General features: G+C 42.7%; 1 protein-coding gene across 5 annotated transcripts in view; it reads right to left on the reverse strand.

Annotated features, from left to right (window-relative positions):
• Positions 1-3,558: 3,558 nt before the first annotated feature.
• Positions 3,559-20,913, reverse strand: part of MTA1 (metastasis associated 1) — a 3,368,231-nt gene continuing 3,350,876 nt past the window's right edge. For 3 of the 5 annotated variants that reach the window (XM_044074165.1, XM_044074166.1, XM_044074164.1), the window contains one exon: positions 3,559-4,794. In XM_044074165.1, coding sequence (XP_043930100.1) covers positions 4,653-4,794 — 142 coding nt within the window. In that variant the 3' untranslated portion in view covers positions 3,559-4,652. The remainder of the gene's footprint in view (positions 4,795-20,913) is intronic. The other 2 variants (XM_044074168.1, XM_044074169.1) reach the window with 1 other exon arrangement.

The following is a 20,913-nucleotide window of genomic DNA, read 5'->3' on the forward strand; positions in this document are numbered from 1 at the left end:
GGTGGTTGAATGTGATATTTACGACATGCTCACTAAAAAATAAGAAAAGTAGGTTTTACAATCTTACTGCAAATTATCGTTTTGCGGTTGTATCACTGAGCAAAAACCCTAACATTTTTATTAAGACTGCTGACAAGAGAGGTGGGGTCGTTGTTTTAGATACTTCCTTTTACACTGACTCTATGTACCAGATGCTAAACACCAATGATTAAGAGTGCATTGATAAGACTAAATGTAACCAAATTGTTGCTACTGTTGCTGAGCATTTATGGATGATCCTGAATCAAGAGCTGATTGACCTTTCATTGTTTGATTATTTTTATAATGAAACACAGAAGATTCCTTTCATCTATGGCATACCCAAAATCCACGTCTCTACTTAATCCACCTCTAAGACCCATGGTTTTGCTAGAGGTTGGATCACAGAATCCATTTCAAAATTTTTAGAGACGCAATTACGAGTAGTTTTTGATAAAACAGGGAATATTCTCAAGGACAATGATTTTTTACAATTACATATCTAGTCAAATAGAAATAATCCTGATAAATACTTTTTTGTGACCTTGGACATCCGATTCCTTGTTTACTATGATACCTAATGACACTGGGGTGCAATATGTGAAACAGTTTATTCTTGAGTTTGCTGAGTATAAACAAACCTACATAAATATGTTATGTCAATTACTTACGGTGGTGCTTACAAATAACATTTTCTTGTTTCAGAAAAATATTTTTAGGCAAGTGCGTGGTGTAGCAATGGGGACGTGTCGCTAACACCTACACAAATACTGTAATGCATACCCGGGAACGTAGATTTATTTGATCATCTCTGAATGTATATGCGAAAAATGTTATGTTCTATCGGCACTTTGTTGATGACTTGCTCTTGATAAGGCAAAGTGATGAACATTTATGTAATGATTTTTCTGGCTATATTTCTGAACATCTGAATTTCTGAAATTTAAGAAAAATATTTCTAGTACAAGAACTGATTTTTTATATGTTAGCATCTTTAAAAATAGTAGTGGCTGCATAGAAACTATGCTATATAAAAAATCAGTAAGGTGCAATTCATAGCAAAGTAGTATCCACCCACAAGTTACTTTAAATAATCTTGTACACAATCAAATGATGAGAGCAGCGAGATTGAACACTATAGAGAAAATGATGAATATCCAATTAGAAAATATGGTCCTTGATTTTAATAACAGAGGGTATGCTACTGAAACTGTTCGAAATCAGCATGATTCGACAAGTCAGGCCTACATTTTCTAATAACAAACCACATTATAAGAGGTTACAACCACAGCATAACACACTAGGATGCATGTTAACTTTCAATAAAAATACTTCTCAAGTTAAACAATATTATAAGCAAACATTGGCACACACTCCAGAATATACCTGAACTAAATTCTGTAGTTCCATCACAAACACAATTTGGTTACAGAAGATGCTTGAATTTGAAGATATTATATTTTCAGAGTATGCGAAAAGGCACATCTAAATGTGGAAGATGTGTGTGTTGTAGTTATATCAATACAGACAAGACCTTCTTATACCTAATAGATGGTTCTGTGGTAACACAAAGTATTTGGTAACTGTAATACAAAGAATTTAGTTTGTCTGGTGAAATGTGTGTCATGTAGTGCTTATTATGTTGGTAAGACGAATCAGAAACTGAAACAGTTCTTTAGCAGTCATGTATCTGAGATAAACAGGTGTATTTTAAACAATGGCCTCTATAAACATAATTTACAAAATGGACATAATCATAAGTTTACATTTTGTATAATAAGTGTTTACACCATAACCTAAGGGGTGGTGACATTGTCCAAAATACTGAAATGGCTGAATATTACTGGATATTGCAATTAAGAGCTCATATCCCCCTGGGTTGAATGGCTATGTCTCCCTTAAACATTTATTGAAGGAGCTACATAAGCAAGTATAACCATGATATTTTGAATGGATACAAATGCATTTTACATATTTATGTATTCTAAACTGTAATGAGTGGTTGTTTACTATTTTTACTGTTTTTATTATTTTCTACTATGTTTTTATATTCTGTTTTATCATGTGATTTTATCATGTGACCATTGATCATGTGATTCTGAAGTATACAACTGCTATTACTATCTAGAGAGTCTTGTTTGCCTGAGGAAGCCTTGATAAGTGAAAGTTTTTACTTGCAACAATAAAAGTTATAACGTTTTTAATTTAGTTGGCTCTTCCAGTCTGACATGTTTTCCTGTGATTTTTGTTTTTTTGAGCTTAATGTTTTTGGTGGAACACCACAGGATTTACCAGTTTGCTAACTGTTGTTTTTATAACCTTGCAAAATATCCACAACTAAAAATGGCAGAGGAGGTCAAAGAAGATCTGGAGTGGGTGGAGAGATGGGGAAGAAACCACCCTTAAGCTGGGCATGTGCTCCATAGTGTATATCATCGGATGCTGGAGTAGCTTCGGCTTTTTTAACCACCTAAACTGTGGTTTCTTGGCCTGCAGCAACAGGTTCCTCAATATAAAAGGTATAAAAACCCATATGCAGGGAGTAAACAATAGTAGTATGAAAGAAAATAACAAAATAGGTACTTACTGAAACCAATGGACATATTACTGATAACGTTTCACTCTGTTCTGGAGGAAAAAAGGCATAAAGATGGTAGCAAGCCGCTCTCCCTTTTCCATCAAGCATCTTAGCAATGGCCTCAACATGCAGAGAAGACCAGCTCCACTATGGGGACATCACTTAAATCCCAAATACTAGGAATGCCACTGCAGAGTAATCCTTAGCATAAACAAACATACAGAAAGAAAAGGTACAGTTACCTGACAGCATGTTTAATCTGTTGTGACTTTTCAGTTCCTCCTAAACAATTCAGTGGGGTCACTACAGGTTAACATTCAAACTATTTCTACTTGCCTTCTGAGGCTTGGAACAGCGACGGTTTGAGAAAGGTAATGTGGAAAGGAGGCACATACACTCAAGAAACCTTACTTACTGGGTTTCCTATGATATAGATTTTCCTCACAGTTGAGAATAGTTTTCTGGGCATAACAGGTAGAAAAGTTATTGTAACAAACACAAGCACAGAGATACCCACAAGTTTTTTTGGGGATTTAAGAATCTGTTTCACTTTAGTTGTGCCCTTGACTGATGTATTGCGACTCCTACCCTTCTCTCTTTCTATTCTCTACTGAATGTCTCCTTTTCCACAATTTACTTTTATGATTAAAGCTTTTAAGACATCTAGGGCCCTTTCACCTGATTTTGTTTTCTGCCTTCTATCTATGCTTCCTTTTAGTTGTTATGAAGAGAACAAAGAACCTTGTCACCATGCTTTTTTGATATAAAAAAATAAAACAAAGATAAAAAAATAAAAAAAAAACTGTTATGAATAATTAGTGCACAAACTAAGGAAAACATAGTCTGTTTTTCCCCCTAAGCTACTGTGTATCCCCTCCCTCCCAGACACATACAAATGCACAAAAAAACACCATGAAGTTAAAGACCAACAGATGCTGCAAGAAAAAGAAAACAATGCAATGTGACCAGTGCTATACCCTTTTAACAGTTTCTTTTTTACCAAATACAAACAAAATATAAATTTACAGGCCCTTCAAAGTAAGGCAACATTTCTTCAGTTTCTAGGACCAACACACATCATCAGTAAAATAATTTCAAATAAAATAAACTGAAATGTAGCCACAGCACAACACATTACAATATATATTGCAGAAAATGGAGATCTTGATGCAAAAATAAAAATAAAAAAATAATGCAGAAGACAAAAATCTACATAAAGCAAGTTATTCAGACTGCTTAATTGGAGAAAAAAATCCTCTCTCATATTGTTCCTGCTGAGCACTGTCACACACTACCACACCACCACACCATTAAACCAGTGTGTAAACACCATTCCACATTTCTTGAAAATAATAAATGCCATATACTCCAGGGCAGCTTTCTGGGCAAACTTCATTAGCAAGCATAACTAGTTGTTCCTAGGGCTGGAATTTCAGAAATCCTCCAAAATGTAACATGACTGTACATTAAACATTAACTAGGCTCTGGAGGGTGAATGGGCAATACAAACAACTTCTAGCCTTTGATGATCCATCAGGCTTATAGTACGCTGCACAAAAAAAAAAAATTGCATACATTACACCCAAGATGTTGAATTAGTACAGTGTGTGCAATTTTGCATTTTGTTTCTCTCTCTCTCTCTCTCTCTCTCTCTCACACACACAGAGACAGACACACACACATATAATTATATACAAACACACACTCACTCTGCCTTAATTCTATTATAAACTGAAAAGTAAACAAAGGCTAATAAGAAAGTTGTCACTTTATGTTCGCAATAATTTAAACTGGCTTTTTCCCACCTGCTCACAAACAGGGGAGAATAATACTTTCCAAGCTATGAAAATGGAAAGGGTTCCGTAAGAAAGTTTTTTTTGCCACTGATGCCAAACAGCTGGTTCCTTCTTAAAAGATGAGGACAGCTTTATACAAATGTTCTTTTTTGCTGATTAAACTGACAATGAAAATGTCAAAACTTATTTGGCAATGGTTCTTCAACCAAGGAAGCATGGTTTAGAGAAGGGATAAACAGATGTCACTGAGTTTGTTTCTTTTAGTCCTCAATAACTATTGGTTCATCATTCACTGGCTGTCGTGCAAACTGTCCAGAAGCAGTCTTAGTAACGGCAATGGGCCTGTAAGGGCGTCTTGCAGCACGTTTTGTTTCTGAAGAGGAAAGCAGCTTACGAATTTTCCTATAGAAACAAAAAAAAAACATTAACTTCATTTACACTGTAAATAGAAGTAAGAAGATAGAAAAAATGCTATGAAAACAGAAAAGTCCCTGCATAAACCACAACTTCTTAAATTAGGTTTTGGCATACAAAACACTCACCAACAGGCAAACAGCATACACAGATTGTACAGAAAGTGCGGTTACAAAAAGGGGTCACCCAGCTAAGGCAGTAAGACAGTGGATCTGGTAACAGTAATAAAAGACTCCATTGTTAGACACAGAGATGCACCACTTGCCAGGCCAATCAAAGTCAGAGTAATTAGCTGCCTCTCAGATGCCAGGATCTGCAGTGTCACTTAGGACCTCAAGTTCCTTCACCCCATATACACATACTACATGATCATTGAGCAGGTGGGTGAATGACTTGAAACATACTTCCTTGGATCATACGAAGGGGGAACATGATAGAGCTCTCAAGATATGAATCTGAAATTGATGTGAAAATGAAAGTTATGTACTTGCCATAAAGCTACATCCATGCTGTCTTTGTCCATCTGTTTCAACCTGTAGTTTTATCAGATTCAATCAGATCTGAGGCCTGGACTTCAGAATCTTAAGTTCCGAAACTCCACCACCTCTTCCATAATACATTGCCCATCTGAAGCTCCTCAGATTGAGTTTGCCCTACCATGCCTAATTTAAACACATACAGTCCCTCTAAAAAAGGACTGAGGAATACATTCCTTTTCTGGTTTCAACAACATACTTCAGACTGGCCCACAAGGTCCACCAAGAGCAACAAATACCAGTGACAATTTGGAAGGGATGTTTGAGATGGATGGCATAAGACAACATTGATTTAGCATTATATTAAGGACATAAATTTTGTAACCGATTATGTCTTTTCCTTTTACCTCAACCTGTGGGACAGAGTCTCCAGCCACACAACTAGGTGGTATCAAGAGGGAATACCCCATAAAATGGAAAAGCCAAAAGATGTTCTACATCTGGACTGAATGTCTAACAATAAAACACAAAGAAATGAATGTTAGACCAGGTATCTACTGCACAAATATCTACAGAAGCACTACCAAAGAAGGCAACTGAAATAGAAACTGCCTAACAGAGTGGGCTTTTGGTTTAAGTAAAGATACACCTTTCATAGCATAAACAAAGGGCATACATTCAAAAAGCCATCTTGACAAGGTTGCCTTGGACACTGATTTCCCCAACTTAGCTTTACAGGAGGACAAAAAAAGCTGATCGATTTCCTAATGCAGCTGGTCCTGTCCAAAGAGAACCTCAATTGGCAACTTGACAACTTCATGAAAGTACAGTTGTGTACACTTACCATAAATGTAGATGTTTGTGTGCATTCACTGCTGCAGTCATCACATTTGGGTTATCCCTGCCAGGGTAGCCCTCGGCCGGCCCTAATACCAGAGGCTTAGTATTTCTGCGTCGGTTGCTGTCGCTTCAGGACTGATGTCAGGTCGACAGTAGTATAAAGTAAGGCAGCCGACACCATTACATCAGTTTTTCTTGCCCTGTCAGGAGCCCCCAAGTGGGAGCCAGGATATGGTGGAAAACCCCACCAATAGAAAGTAAATACCAAAAAGTTCCTTGTAAAGAGAGAGAGCAAGAGAGAAGAAAAGGGGGATGGAGGGAGGGAAACCAGGACTGCAACAGTGAAAACACGAGCATCTACATTTATGGTAAGTGTACACAACTGTACTATGTTCTTAGTGTTTCACTGTTGCAGTCATCACATTTGAGTTGATTCCTAAAGCTGAGGAAAAGGGTGAAGGCAGTCAGGAAGACTAGGGGCTGGCTAGGATGCCCTGCAATACTGCAGTGGCAAAGCCTGCCCTGGATTTGGAGAAGACAGGCAGGTGGTAATGCTTGGCATGCGTGGATGTCCCTGGGTGGGGACTCCTCTGAGGAAAGCTGCAGAGGTGGACACTGCTCTGGTAGAGTGAGTCCTGACCCCCTTAGGGGGAGGTGTCCCATGCTGCTTGTAACAGAAAAGGATGCAGTGTGCTATCCACTTGGATATGGCTTTGCCCTGTGCCCCTGCAGCAAAGCTGACTAGCAATTGATCAGTCTTTCCGAATGATTTAGTCATGTCTAGGTAGAATCTTAGCTGTCTGTGCACATCTAGAGAGTGCAGGATCCTTTCCCCCTTGTTTTGTGGATTAGGGAAAAAGATGGGCAGATGAATGGATTGGTTGAGAGCCACAATGGACACCACTTTGGGCATAAAGGATGGGTAAGTCCTAAGGGACACCCTGTCAGCATGGAAGATGATGAAGGGCTCTACAGCCATGAGTGCTTGTAGCTCGGATACTCTTCTGGCTGAAGTGATGGCCAGAAGCAAGGCTGTCTTCCAGGACAGAAACTTTAACTCTGCTGAAGATGCTGGTTCAAAAGGGGGCCAAGCTAAGGTAGGTGCTCTTCTGGTTGGCCAAAAGTTGCTAGTCCCTCTTAGGAACTGTTTGATGAGAGGGTGTGAGAAAAGATGGTGCTCAGTGTTGAAATGAGCAGAGATAGCAGAGGCATGAATTTTAATAGAGGAAAAGGAGAGACCACTGTGAAGCAGGTCAGCTAGGTAATCCAGGATGAGAGGTAGGGAGGGCTGTGCTGTATCAGCTCCCTTAGCCTGAATCCAGGTGCAGAACCTTTTTCAATTTGTCAGCATAAGACTTTCCAGTGCTAGGGCATCTTGCCTCATGTATAACATCTAGAACCTGTTTACTGAGATTGGCAGATTGATCAGTGGTCAGAGAATAAGCCAGGCTGCCAAACTGAGGGTCTGCACTTGGGGATGCATGAATTCTCCTTCCCTCTGGGTCAGAAGGGTTGGGGTCTGAGGGAGATGCCATGGTGGCAGTGGGGACAGGCTGTGCAGCAGTGGGTACCAGTGCTGGCAAGGCCAGTCTGGAGCAATCAGAATTGTCCTTAGTTTTCCTCCCTTATTTTGAGCAGTACCCTGGTAATGAGAGGTAGCGGTGGAAATGCATAGACCAAGAGGTTGACCCAGGGGAACAATAGGGCATCCACTTTCCAGGCCCTGCAGTGAGGCTCCCTGGTACAGAACCTGCTGAGCTGATGGTTGGAGTAGGAAGCAAAGAGGTCAACCTTCAGGGTGCCCCATTTCTGAGTTCTTTGGTCTAGCTGCCACTCGTGTGGGTCCGGAAGATTTCTGCTTAAGTGGTCTGCCAGAGAGTTTAGAGAGCCTGGCAGGAATTGTGCTAACAGGTGTAGTCGCATGGCTGAGGCTGTGTGCCAAAGGGTCATGGCGAGCCTGCATAGAGGGTAGGAGTCCCTCCCTGCTTGTCAATATACCACATCACAGTGGTGTTGTCTGTTTTGATCAGGGGAGTCCATGGGGAGAGAAGGGGCCTGAAAGCTGTCAATGCGTGCTGGACAGCTAACATCTCTTTTTGGTTGACGTGCGGATGTATTTGCTGTGGGCTCCATTGGCCCTGTATTCACCTGCCGACCAGGTGTGCACCCCAGGCACTGTCTGTTGCTTCTGTGGTGAGGGTCTGGTTGGCTGTGGGTGGTGAGAAAGGTAGTTCCTTGTTGTGGAAGCATGCTGCTGCCCACCACAGAAAATCTTTCCTTAGGCAAAGTATCATTGGTAAAAAAGTTTCCAGGTCTTGAGAGTGTTGACACCAAAGGCTTTTTAGGTACCACTGAAGTTTCCTCATATGCAGTCTGGTATATGGAATGAGTAGAATGCAAGATGCCATGAATCCTAGAACTTGTAGGATTTTCCTTGCGGATAACTGGGGTCTGGTGGCTAGTTGAGAGAAGTAGGCTGTCAGTTTAGTTTGCTTTTCTGGTGTAAGGAAAGTCATCTGGGATGCTGTGTCCAGGTTTGCTCCCAGGAATATAATCTTTTGGGTCGGCACTAGTTTGGATTTCTTTTTGTTGATAGTGTACCCTAGGGAGGTCAGTAGGGACTTTACAAAGGCCAGGTGTTTGAGCAGCTTTTCCTGACCGTCTGCCTGAATCAGGCAGTCATCTAAGTATGGGTAAACTTGTATATTTCTTTGCCTGCAAAAATCAATGGCGAGAGACAGACATTTGGTGAAAACTCTGGGAGCAGTACATAAGCCAAAGGGAAGTGCAGAGAACTGAAAGTGCAGAGTTCCTGCCCGATATTTCCTACATGATTCCCTGATTGGGATGTGGAGGTAGGCCTCTTTTAGGTCTAGGGTGGCTAGCCAAGCATTCTTGGAGAACACAGGTAGTAGTTGCTGGAGGGAAGGTATTTAGAATGGATAGATCGAGGATGGGGCGTCAGGTACCCTCTTTTCTGGGTACCAAGAAAAGTCTGGAGTAGAAACCTTGGCCTATCTGTTCTGCAGGAAAGTGCTCTATTGCCATCACAGAGAGCAGGGAAAAGACTTGCTTTTTAGGCAAAAAAAGGATTTGTTTGCAAAAAAACTCTGCCTATATGAAAAAATTAGACAGGGTGGGATACAGTACAAAGCTGGAAGTTCAGAAACTCTTCAGGCTGAAGTGACTGCCGCTAAGAAGAATGTTTTCGATGAAAGGTTCTTTTTTGAAAGGGGACCTTGTCCAGGCTTGGAGAACAGGAGGCAAATCCCCAAGAAGGAATCAGATCTCTTACTGGAGGTCTGAGCAGAAAGGCACTCTTCATAAAATTCGTGGACAACTTCATAGAAGTGATTAGCATATAGTCTTAACCAGTTTGGAAATATAAAATGGACGTTAACTGACCACACACTGAAAAAGACCAGCTATGAAATCTAATATTTCATTTAAAGAAACAGAAAAGGGATCTAAGCCCTTAAAAAAGGCCCAGATATACTTTTTCCTCTTCCCACCATGAACCTTTCTGGAAGAAGGCTCATGATGAGAAGAAGATGATGATGACAAAGATACGCACACCTCTCTTAGAAAGCTTGGGATCTTTGGCTATTAGTGGAAAAAAAGAACCAAGCAGTTAGCCTTCGGGATTTCAGACTCTGGTGATGCTGGCCTGAAATAAGATGTAAACAAGTGAGACCAAAGGAAGGGGGAACAGTCTTTCCTTGGCCAGAAGGTGGCTATGAGGATTATTGTCACTCTGCAACGGGCTGCATTCTGCATGAACTTTACTATCAAGGGCTTTGGAGGACAGGAGTACAGGAGACCCAGACGGCCAAGCATGCAGAAGAGCATTCCTCGGTAATTGTCCCTTGGGGGGGGGGGGGGAATCAGGGCAAAAAAAAAAATATGGTGAAGTTGGTGTTTTTGGCGGGGGGGGGGGGGTCACATACAGATTGCAGCACACCTGACCCCAGTGGTTGAAAATGTGTGCAGTCACTGAAGGACTGAGGGACCAGAATTCTCTTGCTCAGATTGTCCACTAGCATGCTGGATCTCCCTGAGATATGTATTGCTATCAGAAAACGTTGCAAGGACATCACCCCCTCACAAACACACACAGCCTCTCAACACAGGACATAGGATTAGGTTCCCCCTTGCTTGTTTTGTGAACTAAACTACTGCCATGGATAGCAATCACACCTCTGTGGATGCAATCCTGAAAAGCCTGCAATGCTAGGATGATTGCTTTCATCTCTAAATACATTAAGGTTTAGATGGGACTCTGACTGGGAACAGGTACTTTGGACAGTTTTTCCTTCCATAATGCCCTCCCCACCCCAGGAGGGAAATGTCCAGAGTCACCATGGACATGGGCTGAAAAAACAAACAGTCATCCTACAAAGACAATATCTGATGTCAGTAGCAAGAGTTGTAATGATGACAAATGTCAGTGAGACACGCAGGAAAATTCAATGGGTGAGTTGTGATAGTCCACCGAACTGAAACAGTCCACTGGAGAACCCTCATGAAGAACCTGGCTACAGGAACAAGACTGCAGCAGCCAACTGACCGAGAAAGTGAAGAATCCTCTGACATAGCAACACTTGATTAGCTTGACGTCATTAGGATAGCAATCTCATTGGAGGAAGTCTGGCAATCTGACTAGAGGTGTCCAAAATGGCAATTATAAATTTTAGGGCTACAACAGGTTCAAGATTAGACTTGTTGAAACTAACTATAATGTCAAAGGACAGGAACAGATGGAGCAAGAAGTCTTGACTGGATCAATGATGCCTTTGAAGTCGGTGTAAAGAGCCAATCATCCAGGTGTGGAAAGACCTGGAACAACTTCTGTGCATTTGGTGAACACACAGGGTGGATGACGAATAACCCCTGGCAAAGAGGAATTTCCCATCACTGCCATCTATAAACTTGACAAATGACTTCCTGAACCCATTTGGCTGAAACTATCTGTTGCCAAAGAAAAAGTAGACTTTTTTGGAAAGGAAAAGGGACTGCCAGGGTGAGAGGAGGGAACAACGTTCCTTAAATAGTCAGACTGACTTGTTGGACTGGGGGGGGGGGGGGGGGGGGGGGGTGACTTGATTTTGGTACACCGTTGTCATTTTGCCAAAACTGGATGAAGGGTTACAAATTCCCATAGAAAACTCATTAGAAGAAAAAAAAAAGGTTATGTACTCACCATAACGCTGCATGTGTGCTTTCTGTTTTTGTCCTTCCATAGCTACTGGGTTTCAGATCAGAACTTTGATCCAACTTCGGCCACTTTTCAGACTGAATCCATAGCTCAAGCTCCTCCCCTTATCCTTAATCCCATCTAAACCCTTATTACTTCAGGCTGAGTTTACCCCCTTACACATGTAAAATAGAGATAGGAACATGAAATTAAAGGTATCTGGAGCGCAGGTAGGAAAAAATCCAAAAGGGATACATCCAGGTTACACCAGGAAAATATAATAGCATCCTCCATGAAGGAAGTGGGGATTGGAGGGAGGGAGTTTAAGGAAGGATGAAAACAGACAACACAAGATGCATCATTGTGAGTATATAACCTTTGTATCCTCTGTTGCCTTTTTCATCCATTTTCAGCCACCAAGATAGAGTCCCCGGCTAGTAAAAACCCCAGTGTGGTATCAAGGGTGGATATTTCGGAGTACAGAGGAGCCAAATTCAGCTCTTTCTCCAGGTAAAATGTCCAACTTGCAATGAAAGTATCAGCACTGGACCAAGTAGCTACAGCAAAAATATAATTTACAGAAGTTCTTAAGAAGGTAGAAGAGGTGGAAACTGAACTTGTGGAATGAGCTTGTGGTGGTCTTGGTAAAGTCAAACCTTTTTACTTGTAAACATGAGAAATATAATCAATGACCAACCTAGCTAAGTGAATTTTGACATATATATACACTCTCAAATGAGGCTTTGAAAAGGAAATAACTGATAGATTTCCTGAAATTCTTTGTTCTGTGCAGATAGAATCTTCTTAACTGTCTATGGACATCTAACGAATCAAGCATATATTCTCCCTTATGAGAAAACTTGGAAATAGAAATGGTAGACGAATGGATTGGTTAAGGGCAAAGTTGGATGCAACTTTTGGGAGAAAGGAAGGATTAGTACGAAGGGGAAACCTGTCCTTATAAAAAAAAAATAAGGCGGTAGCTTGCAACACAATGCCTGGAGTTCAGATACTGACCTGGTGGATGTAACGGTGACTAAAGAAAGTACAGTTGTGTACACTTATCATAAATGTAGATGTTCGAGTGTACTCACTGTTGCAGTCATCACACTTGGGTTATTTGCCTGCAGGTAGCCCTCAGTCGGCCCGAATACCAGAGTCCTGGGATTTCTGCTTTGGATGATGTCGCCTCTTCCATGACGTCAGGTCGTCAAGGGTATAAAACATGCAGCCGACGCCACTACATCAGTTTTTCTTGCCCCAGATGTCAGGAGCCTCCAAAATAGGAAGCAATCACATGGTGTGGAACACCTCCAGTAGAAAGTAAATACCATTGCCATAAGATATGGCCAAAAAAGAGGATAGGTAGAAAGTATAGAAAAGACAGGGGGCTGGAGGGAGGGTAACCAGGACTGCAACAGTGAATACACTCAAACATCTACATTTATGGTAAGTGTACACAATTGTACTATGTTCTTCGTGTTTCACTGTTGCAGTCATCACACTTGGGTTGATTCCCAAAGCTGAGGAAAGGTGGAGGCAGTCAAGAAAATATTAGGGCTGGCTAGCAGGCCTTGTAAGACTGCTGTGGCAAATCCAGCTCTGGATTTAGAAAAGATAGGTAAGTGGTAATGCTTGGTGAAGGTGTGTACAGTACTCCAGGTTGCAGCTTCCAGGATGTCCCTGGTAGGGACTCCCCTGAGAAATGCTGTAGAGGTTGAGGTAGCCCTACTGGAATGAGGTCTGATCCCCTGTGGGGTAGGTTTTCCATGGTGTTTGTAGCAGAAATGGATGCGGTGTGCTATCCATTTATAAATGGTTTGCTTTAAAATAGCCTTGCCCTCTGCTCCTGTAGCAAAGCTGACTAGCAGCTGGTCAGATTTTCTGAAAGGTTTAGTCCTGTCAAGGTAGAACTAGAGCGGTCTGTGCACATGCAAGGAGTGCAGCATCCTTTCCCCTTTATTCTGAGGATTAGGAAAAAAGGTTGGTAAATGGATGGATTGGTTTAAGGCCACACTGGATACCACCTTGGGCATAAATGATGGGTTAGTCCTGAGGGAAACCCTGTCCGCATGGAAGATAATGAAGGGTTCCACAGCCAAAAGGGCCTGTAACTCAGACACTCTTCTTGCTAAAGTGATGGCTATAAGTAAGGCTGTTTTCCAAGAGAGGAATTTTAATTCTGCTGTAGCGGCAGGCTCAAAAGGGGGAGCGTGAGCTTCTCTAGTACAAGGTTAAGGTCTTAGGCAGGAGTGCAAGCTCTCCTTGGGGGTCTTAAATTATTAGCTCCTCTCAGGAACTGTTTGATTAGAGGGTGAGAGAATAGGGGTGGCTCAGTATTGTAATGAGCTGAGATGGCAGAGGCATGTATCTTAATTGATTAGAAGGATAGGCCTTTGTGGAGCAGCTCTGCTAGATAATCTAGGATTTGAGGTAAAGTGGGCACAGCTATGTCCTTTCCTTGAGACTGGCTCCAAGAACAGTATCTTTTCCACTTTCTGATTAGGATTTCCTAGTACTAGGCCTCCTGGTCTCAAGGATAACATCCAGCACCTGTTTGCTGAGGGTTGCTGGTGATGTATTCAGGGAATAAGCCAGGCTGCCAGGTTCAGGGTTTGCAGCTGAGGTTTCAAAATCTGTCCCTCCTGCTGGGACAGCAGAGAGGGGGTCTGATGTAGGTGCCAGGGTGGCACTGCTGTCAGACTGCACAGACGTACCAGTGCTGGCGTGGCCAGTCTGGTGCAATAAGGATTGTCCTTAAACTGTCCTGTTTGATCTTGAGTAGTACTTTTGAAAGGAGGGGCAGAGGGGAAAGGCATAAATTAAGAGGTTTTCCCATGTGAAGGATAGGGCACATTCCATGCTTGGCTGTGAGGAGTTCTGGTGCAAAATTTGCTCAGTTGATGGTTTTGGGGGGGGGGGGGCAAAGAGGTCCACATCTGGTGTTCCCCACCTGTGTATTACAAGTTTGAATGTGTTGGGTTCCAGTTTCCACTCGTGTGGGCCCATTAGATTTCTGCTTAAGTCGTCTACCAGTGAATTTTGTTTGCCTGGCAGGAATTGAGCTTGCAGGTGCACTTGATAGCTCAAGGCTGTGTTCCACAGAGCCTTGGCTAACCTGCAGAGAGGGAAGGAATGAGTTCCCCCCTGCTTGTTTATGTACCACATAACTGTGGTGTTGTCTGTCTATCAAGAGTTGTCCTGGCAGGATAAGGTATTTGAAGGCCGTCAGTGCATTCTGTACAGCTAACATTTCTTTTTGATTGATATGCAGGTGAATTTGTCCTGGGCTCCATTTGTCTTGAGTGCATTTGCTTGCCATGTGAACCCCCCCCCCCCATGCATAGTCTGATGAGTCTGTTGTCAGGGTTTGGGCGGCAGGGGGTTGAGTGAAAGGGAGTCCCTTGTTGTGGTTGCGTGCCTCTGCCCACCATAGGAACTCTGCTCTTAGGCAAGGAATGATAGGAATCACTGTTTACAGGTCCTGAGAATGTTGACATTTCCAGAGACTTTTTAAGTACCACTTGAAGTTTTCTTATATACAGTCTTGCATATGGAATTAGTAGAATGCATGAGGCCATGAACCCTAAAGGCTTGCAGTATTTTTCTTGCAGATAGCTGGGTTTGGGTGGCCAGTAGCTTGAAGTAATTTGTCAAATAAACCTGCTTTTCTGGAGTGAGGAATGCCATCTGGGAAGTTGTGTTCAAGCTTGCTCCCAGGAATACAATCTTTTAGCTGGGCACCAGATGTGATTTTGTTTCGTTGATGGTATACCCCAGAGAAGTTATGAGTCTCTTTACAAATGTCAGGTGCTGAAGTAGCAATTCCTGACTGTCCGCCTGAATCGGGCGATCATCCAAGAATGGGTAAATTTGAATATTTCTCTGCCTGCAGTATGCAATGGCTGGAGCCAGGCACTTTGTGAAAACCCTGCGCGCAGTAGATAAGCCAAAGGGAAGGGCAGTGAACTGATAGTGCATAGAGCCTGCCCTGAAACGCAGATATTTCCTGCAAGATTCCCTTATGGGGATGTGCAGATAAGCTTCTTTTAAGTCTAGGGTGACTAGCCAGGAGTCCTTGGCTAGCATAGGAAGCAGCTGCTGGAGTGTAAGCATTTTGAATTTTGGTACCACCAGGAAGGAGTTGAGAGATGACAGATCCAGAATAGGGGCCAAGAGTTCTCGTTTCTGGGCACCAGGAACAGTCTGGATTAGAAACCCTGTCCCTTTGCTCTGTTGGAACTGGTTGAATAGCCCTGATACTGAGAAGAGAAAGTACTTGCTTTTGGGCCTCTGCCCACTGGTTTGGAGGAAGGTCTGGCAATCCGCTTGGGGTTGGCAGTGAGTGGAAGTAGAATATGTATCCCTGGGATACAATGTTTAAGACCCATTGGTCCTGGATAATATACTCACAGTTTTTTGTATGCAGGATGAGTTTTCCTCCTAGGGGGTGCAAGTACTTGGGCATGGCTGGGAAGGATGAAGGACAAGTCATTGTGAACTTATTCCATAAGGGGATGGCTTACCGCTCCCTGTTTTTTGAGGAGGGAACACTCCATTGTTTACATCTGTGCATACCCTGAGACTGTAGTCTTTGTGGTCTGTTGCCCCTCGGTTTGGACTGAGAAGGTCTGGGAGGGACTGGAAAGGCCCAGTTTTTTGAAAACCAACGCCTACTGATTCTAGATGGCTGTGCCTGTAAGAAATCTTTAACAGTTTGCATAGATTTAGCTTTTTCCTCCATATGATTAAAAATGTCTTCTGCTTTTGAGTCAAACAAACATTCTTGGTTTAAAGGAGCATCTAGTAATTTTGCTTTGACATGGTCTGGCAAGATTTGTTCCTTCAGCCAAGCATGCCTTCTCATAACAGACCCAGTGACAGCAACCCTGCAAGATGCTTCTAAGGCATCAAAACCACAATGCAAAGTATGTTTACCAACTTGGTTTGCCGGATGCATTAACTCTTGTAAGTCTTTATTTTCTGCACAATCGGGAATCAATAACATGTTTTGTTTTATTAGTTCCATAGTATGCTGCTGGTACTTCAACATGTGAAACTGTCAATTTAAAGCCCTGATGGCAAGAGTTGCAGAGGTATATACCTTCTTATCCAATCTGTCTAAAGCCCTAGAATCCCTGTCCGAAGGGGTAGGGTTTTTGGCTGTAGTAGCCTTAATACCTTTAGGTCCCTGGGAAATGGTCTCTGGATCCGCAGTGGGATTTTTAAAGAGAAATTTGTGAGAGTCAGGGACTCTGTAGTACCTGTCAGGCTTTCAAGGAGCTGGTGGTAAAGTATCAGGAGTAAGACTGGATTCCATGAAGACATCATCTACAATATCCAGGACAGGGGGTATAGCTAGAGGCCTATGCTGAGGCAAGTCTAAAAATTCCCTGAGTATCTTTTTGGACTGTGAGTAGTCCTGGCATTCCCAGCGGAAATGTTCTCTCAGGGTATGCAAGGTTTCACCGAAAGAAAAGTCCTCTGGGGTGAGGCAGAGGGAATGGAATCCTCTGCATCTGAGTCCTCATAGGTAGATAACGGTATGTCCTGGTATTCACAGGGGTCGGAGTCATTGGACTCATGGTCTGTAGAATGAGAAGGAAAATCAATTCTTTGTCTTTTAAAGGGGGAAGGCTGGCTTCCTATAATTAAAGTAATAAGGTCGTCAGCCATTCTAAATATTTGTTTATGTGGCATGGGAGCTTGAGCATGCACTTTAGTTGTCGCTTTTCTAGGCGTAGCGTGAATTCTGGGCCTGAGAAACTCGGTAGTTTTAGTCAAAAACAAAGATGATTAATGCAAACATCAGAAGGTCGGAATACACCCTCAGAAGCTGGAGCCTGCACAGTGGCTCCGGACCCATCCAAGGTAGAGACATCCACAGGTTCCATAGTCGAAGAAGCATCTCGTGGCATACTGAACTCCGAATGGCCTGCAAATCTGTAGAAGCGGGTATCAGGGGCTGCGAAGGCACCTCACTGAGCACTGGCCTATGCGGTCAGTCTCTGTCTTTATCCTTATGTTTTTTTGGAAGACTGGTAGTTGGATGACTTGTCGAAGCCATTTCGGAATATGGAGAGTGAAAGAATTTAGCGAAAAAGATAGCCCGACGATGAATAGTTTAGACGTTGAACAAGGCACAAAACTGACAGTGAGGTATGTCGTGGTTTGGCCCTAAACAGGTGACGCAGCAAGAATGAAAATCTCTGTGAGGTATTTGCTTTCCGCAGGCAAGACAATTGTTAACTTTTTCTGACATTGGTTAGAGCAAGAAAAAAGGATCCCCAATGGGGTACTTAGCTTTAGAAGACTTCAGGTTTAAAACTCGAAAAATGAAAATTTCAGGAAGCGGACGACCAGCACTTGCGAACTGCTTCTGCTTCGGGCTCCCGCACAGCAAGAAAAGCTGATGTAATGGTGTCAGCTGCATGATTTATACCCATGACGTCATGGAAGAGGTGACAGCATCTGATGCAGAAATCCCAAGACTCTGGTATTCGGGCCGACTGAGGGCTATCCGCAGGCAGACAACCCAAGTGTGATGACTGCAACAGTAAAACACACAGAACATATGGTCCAAGACAAGTATTTCAACTCAGCTTTGGCTGCTAGTCCAAATGGAGCCTGAATCAATGTCTGAAGGAGAACTGTCAAGTTTCAAGGGGGTGTGGGTTCTTGACAGATGGACTACGGAAAAACAAACCTTTGAGAAAAGCTTTGCATAGTCTGAGGGAAGCCAAGGACAAATGGTCTTTACTAACATGACAACTGGAAATTGCAGCAAATTGTACTTTGATTGTGGAGTAACTTGCTCCACTATGAAAAATGGAAGCCAGAAAATTATCTGATATATGAGCTGAAAAAGGGATCCAGGTGCCTCTGATTGGCCCAAACAGAAAAATCTTTTCCATTTGCTTTTGTATACCTTTCTACTGGAATTCTTTCGGGAGGGTGTAAGGATGTGTACAACTTGGGAAAAAAGCCTGGATTATCTAGCCATCATAGGATGTGGAGAAACCATGCAGCTGGCTTGAATGTCTGGGTGAAGCAGAAGATTTGGACAGAGCTCCAAGACCCAAGTTGGGCATATTATGCGAGGCCAAAGGAAGGGAAACACTTATCGGGGCCAGAAGACGGCAATGGCAATCACCCTGCCCTTCCACTAAGATGCTTCCTGCAGAAATTTAAATGGGAAGTTAGAGGATAAGCATAAAGGAGATTGGGGGATGAACAGTAAATCATAGTGTCTCCCAGTAATTCCCCCCTTTGACGGTATTTGGGAAAATAACTGTTGCACTTGAAATTGTGGGCAGAATCAAAGAGGTTGCAACATTTCTGGCTTGTCTGTCTACTAAAATGTTGGACTTCCTCGGAATGTGCATTGCCAGAAGAAAGTGGCTGGAAGAGATCACCCACTGACAAACATCCATAGCCGCCAGACAAAGAAGATAACAGTGGGTTCCCCTCTGCTTGGTGATGCACAAGACTACTGACATATCATCTGTCTGCCTATATAGCAATCATCCCTAGAGGAGGGATGTCCTGAAAATCCAGAAAAGTGTCAGACGTGCATGTGGTGTCCTGGATGAGGAACGTCTCAAGGCCTAGATGGACCAGCTGTCCCAATGGAACATAATTTGCAGGCTCAGAACCCAAGGCAATCAGCTGTGGAGTGGGAGAATCATAGGAAGGCAAGGATGTCCTACCCCTGAAATGCAGAGACCTCTCTCCACTGTATCAAAGGTTTAAGCCATGAGTGTGCCCAAACACCACCTTTGAAGGCACAGAAGCTAATGGACCAGGTCAACCTAGGGAATCACCATGACTGTACCCTGAAGCAGAGGTTGGCACTGAGTTGTCTAAGGCTGAAACTCTGAGGGAAGGAAAGACTCCATCTACCTCGGAGGCAAACTCCTACCCCCACACCCAGTGCTGAAGCTACTCTTGAGATCCATCTGGCTCTAAAATTGTCAGAGCCAGCTGGATCAAATAAGGTGTTGGAGTTGATGAAGGCCAACCCTTAGGATCAGACATGGACAAACTAGGAAATCCTGGGTCAGAAACCTCCAATGCTGAAGGGCAGATCAGAGTAGGAGTAACAAACGTTGTTTGGGATTGAACAAAGCTCACGGGTCCAATGGGAGACAGAGATAGGATAACTCCCAACTGAATTTGGGTCCGAAGAAACTTTCTCATTATTCTGCCCATAGCAGCTTCAGAAAGGCTCCTGGTAGACCTGAAGGAGAAAAAGAGGTGGATGGGGGTCTAGAAGCACTGAGTGGTGTGTCCTGCATTAAGGGCGAGTACAACCTTGATGGTATCTGCTCCAGTGTAAAACTTTTACAGACTGGAGAATTTGAGGGTACTGAAGTCGTTAAAGTCAGATCTGAGGAAGTTGACAAATATGAAGTTTTAGCAACTTTCATAGGAGGAGTTGACCCTGGAGCCGAATGAGGAAAGTGGTTGAGAAAGCGCTTCCTCGACACCTTAGGTTTCTCTCAAACTTTTTCAACTGACTCCCCTTTGGATTTCTTCTCCAGCTTACTTGCAGATGGGAAAGCTCCAGACACCGAAGAGGAAGAAGGCAGTACCCCTTTCAGCACCAACCTGTTTCTATGTTCCACTAGCACACTGTGATTAAAACCCAGCCTAAATCTCGCCCTCCACATCCAAATGCCTGGCTCTGAGATTCCAGACACATTCCAAGTGGGCGTCTCAGTTGGAGATCTTATACCCACAAGAAGAGGATTTCTTAAATCCAGATGGTTTGTCCAACATGATTACCAAAAAACAAACAGTGCAGATGACACAAGAAAGGACAGAACAAATACCAGCAATGATAAGACAAAAAAAAAATTCCCATAAAGAGAAATAGAATATCAACAATAGTATGGCAAGCTCTTAAAAACATAGGAGAGAGGGAAGGGAGAAGGACAGAAGAGCAAGACCTACGAAAAGAGCAACAGCAATAAAAAATAAAGCTTAATATAGAGGACTAATCTAAATATAGTAATGTTAAAGCTATTTTCTAAAGTACAGGGGAGAATTCTGTAGAATACAAGGACCATCAATACAGTCTGAAACAATTATCTGAACGAAACAGCTTGCGCTACAAAAAATCACATCTATTTCCTGGAAGTGGCAAATGAGATCTGAGTTAATAAGGAGTTTAAATGGTATCGGTGTAAGTGGAGGAGCTTGAGCTACAGACACAAAGTCTAACTCGAAACCCAACTGTTGAGTAACAGATTTAAAAGACATCATCAGATCGTATCCCTTTCATCACACTTTTTGATCACCTCTGCAGCACATGAACCAAAATGTGAATCTCTATTTAAAGGATAAATTAAAATCTCATTATTTGCATCCTCTTGGGTGGTTCTGAGAATCCAGCCAGGCAAACCTCCTCAAAGGTACTTGAGGCCATGGCCCTGGAAGAAGTATCAACCGAGTCACACACACACACTAAACTGAAAGCAGTGATTGGTACAACAAAAAATAAATAAAATAAAGCAGATTTTTCCTCACAAGAAGAAATGCCAAACCAAACATTCCTCACACTTCACAATTAGGATAAACATTAACATGTGAACC

Source organism: Protopterus annectens, chromosome 6.part0 (assembly GCF_019279795.1).
Source record: "Protopterus annectens isolate FY-2018-M chromosome 6.part0, PAN1.0, whole genome shotgun sequence".
Taxonomy (NCBI): domain Eukaryota; kingdom Metazoa; phylum Chordata; order Ceratodontiformes; family Protopteridae; genus Protopterus; species Protopterus annectens.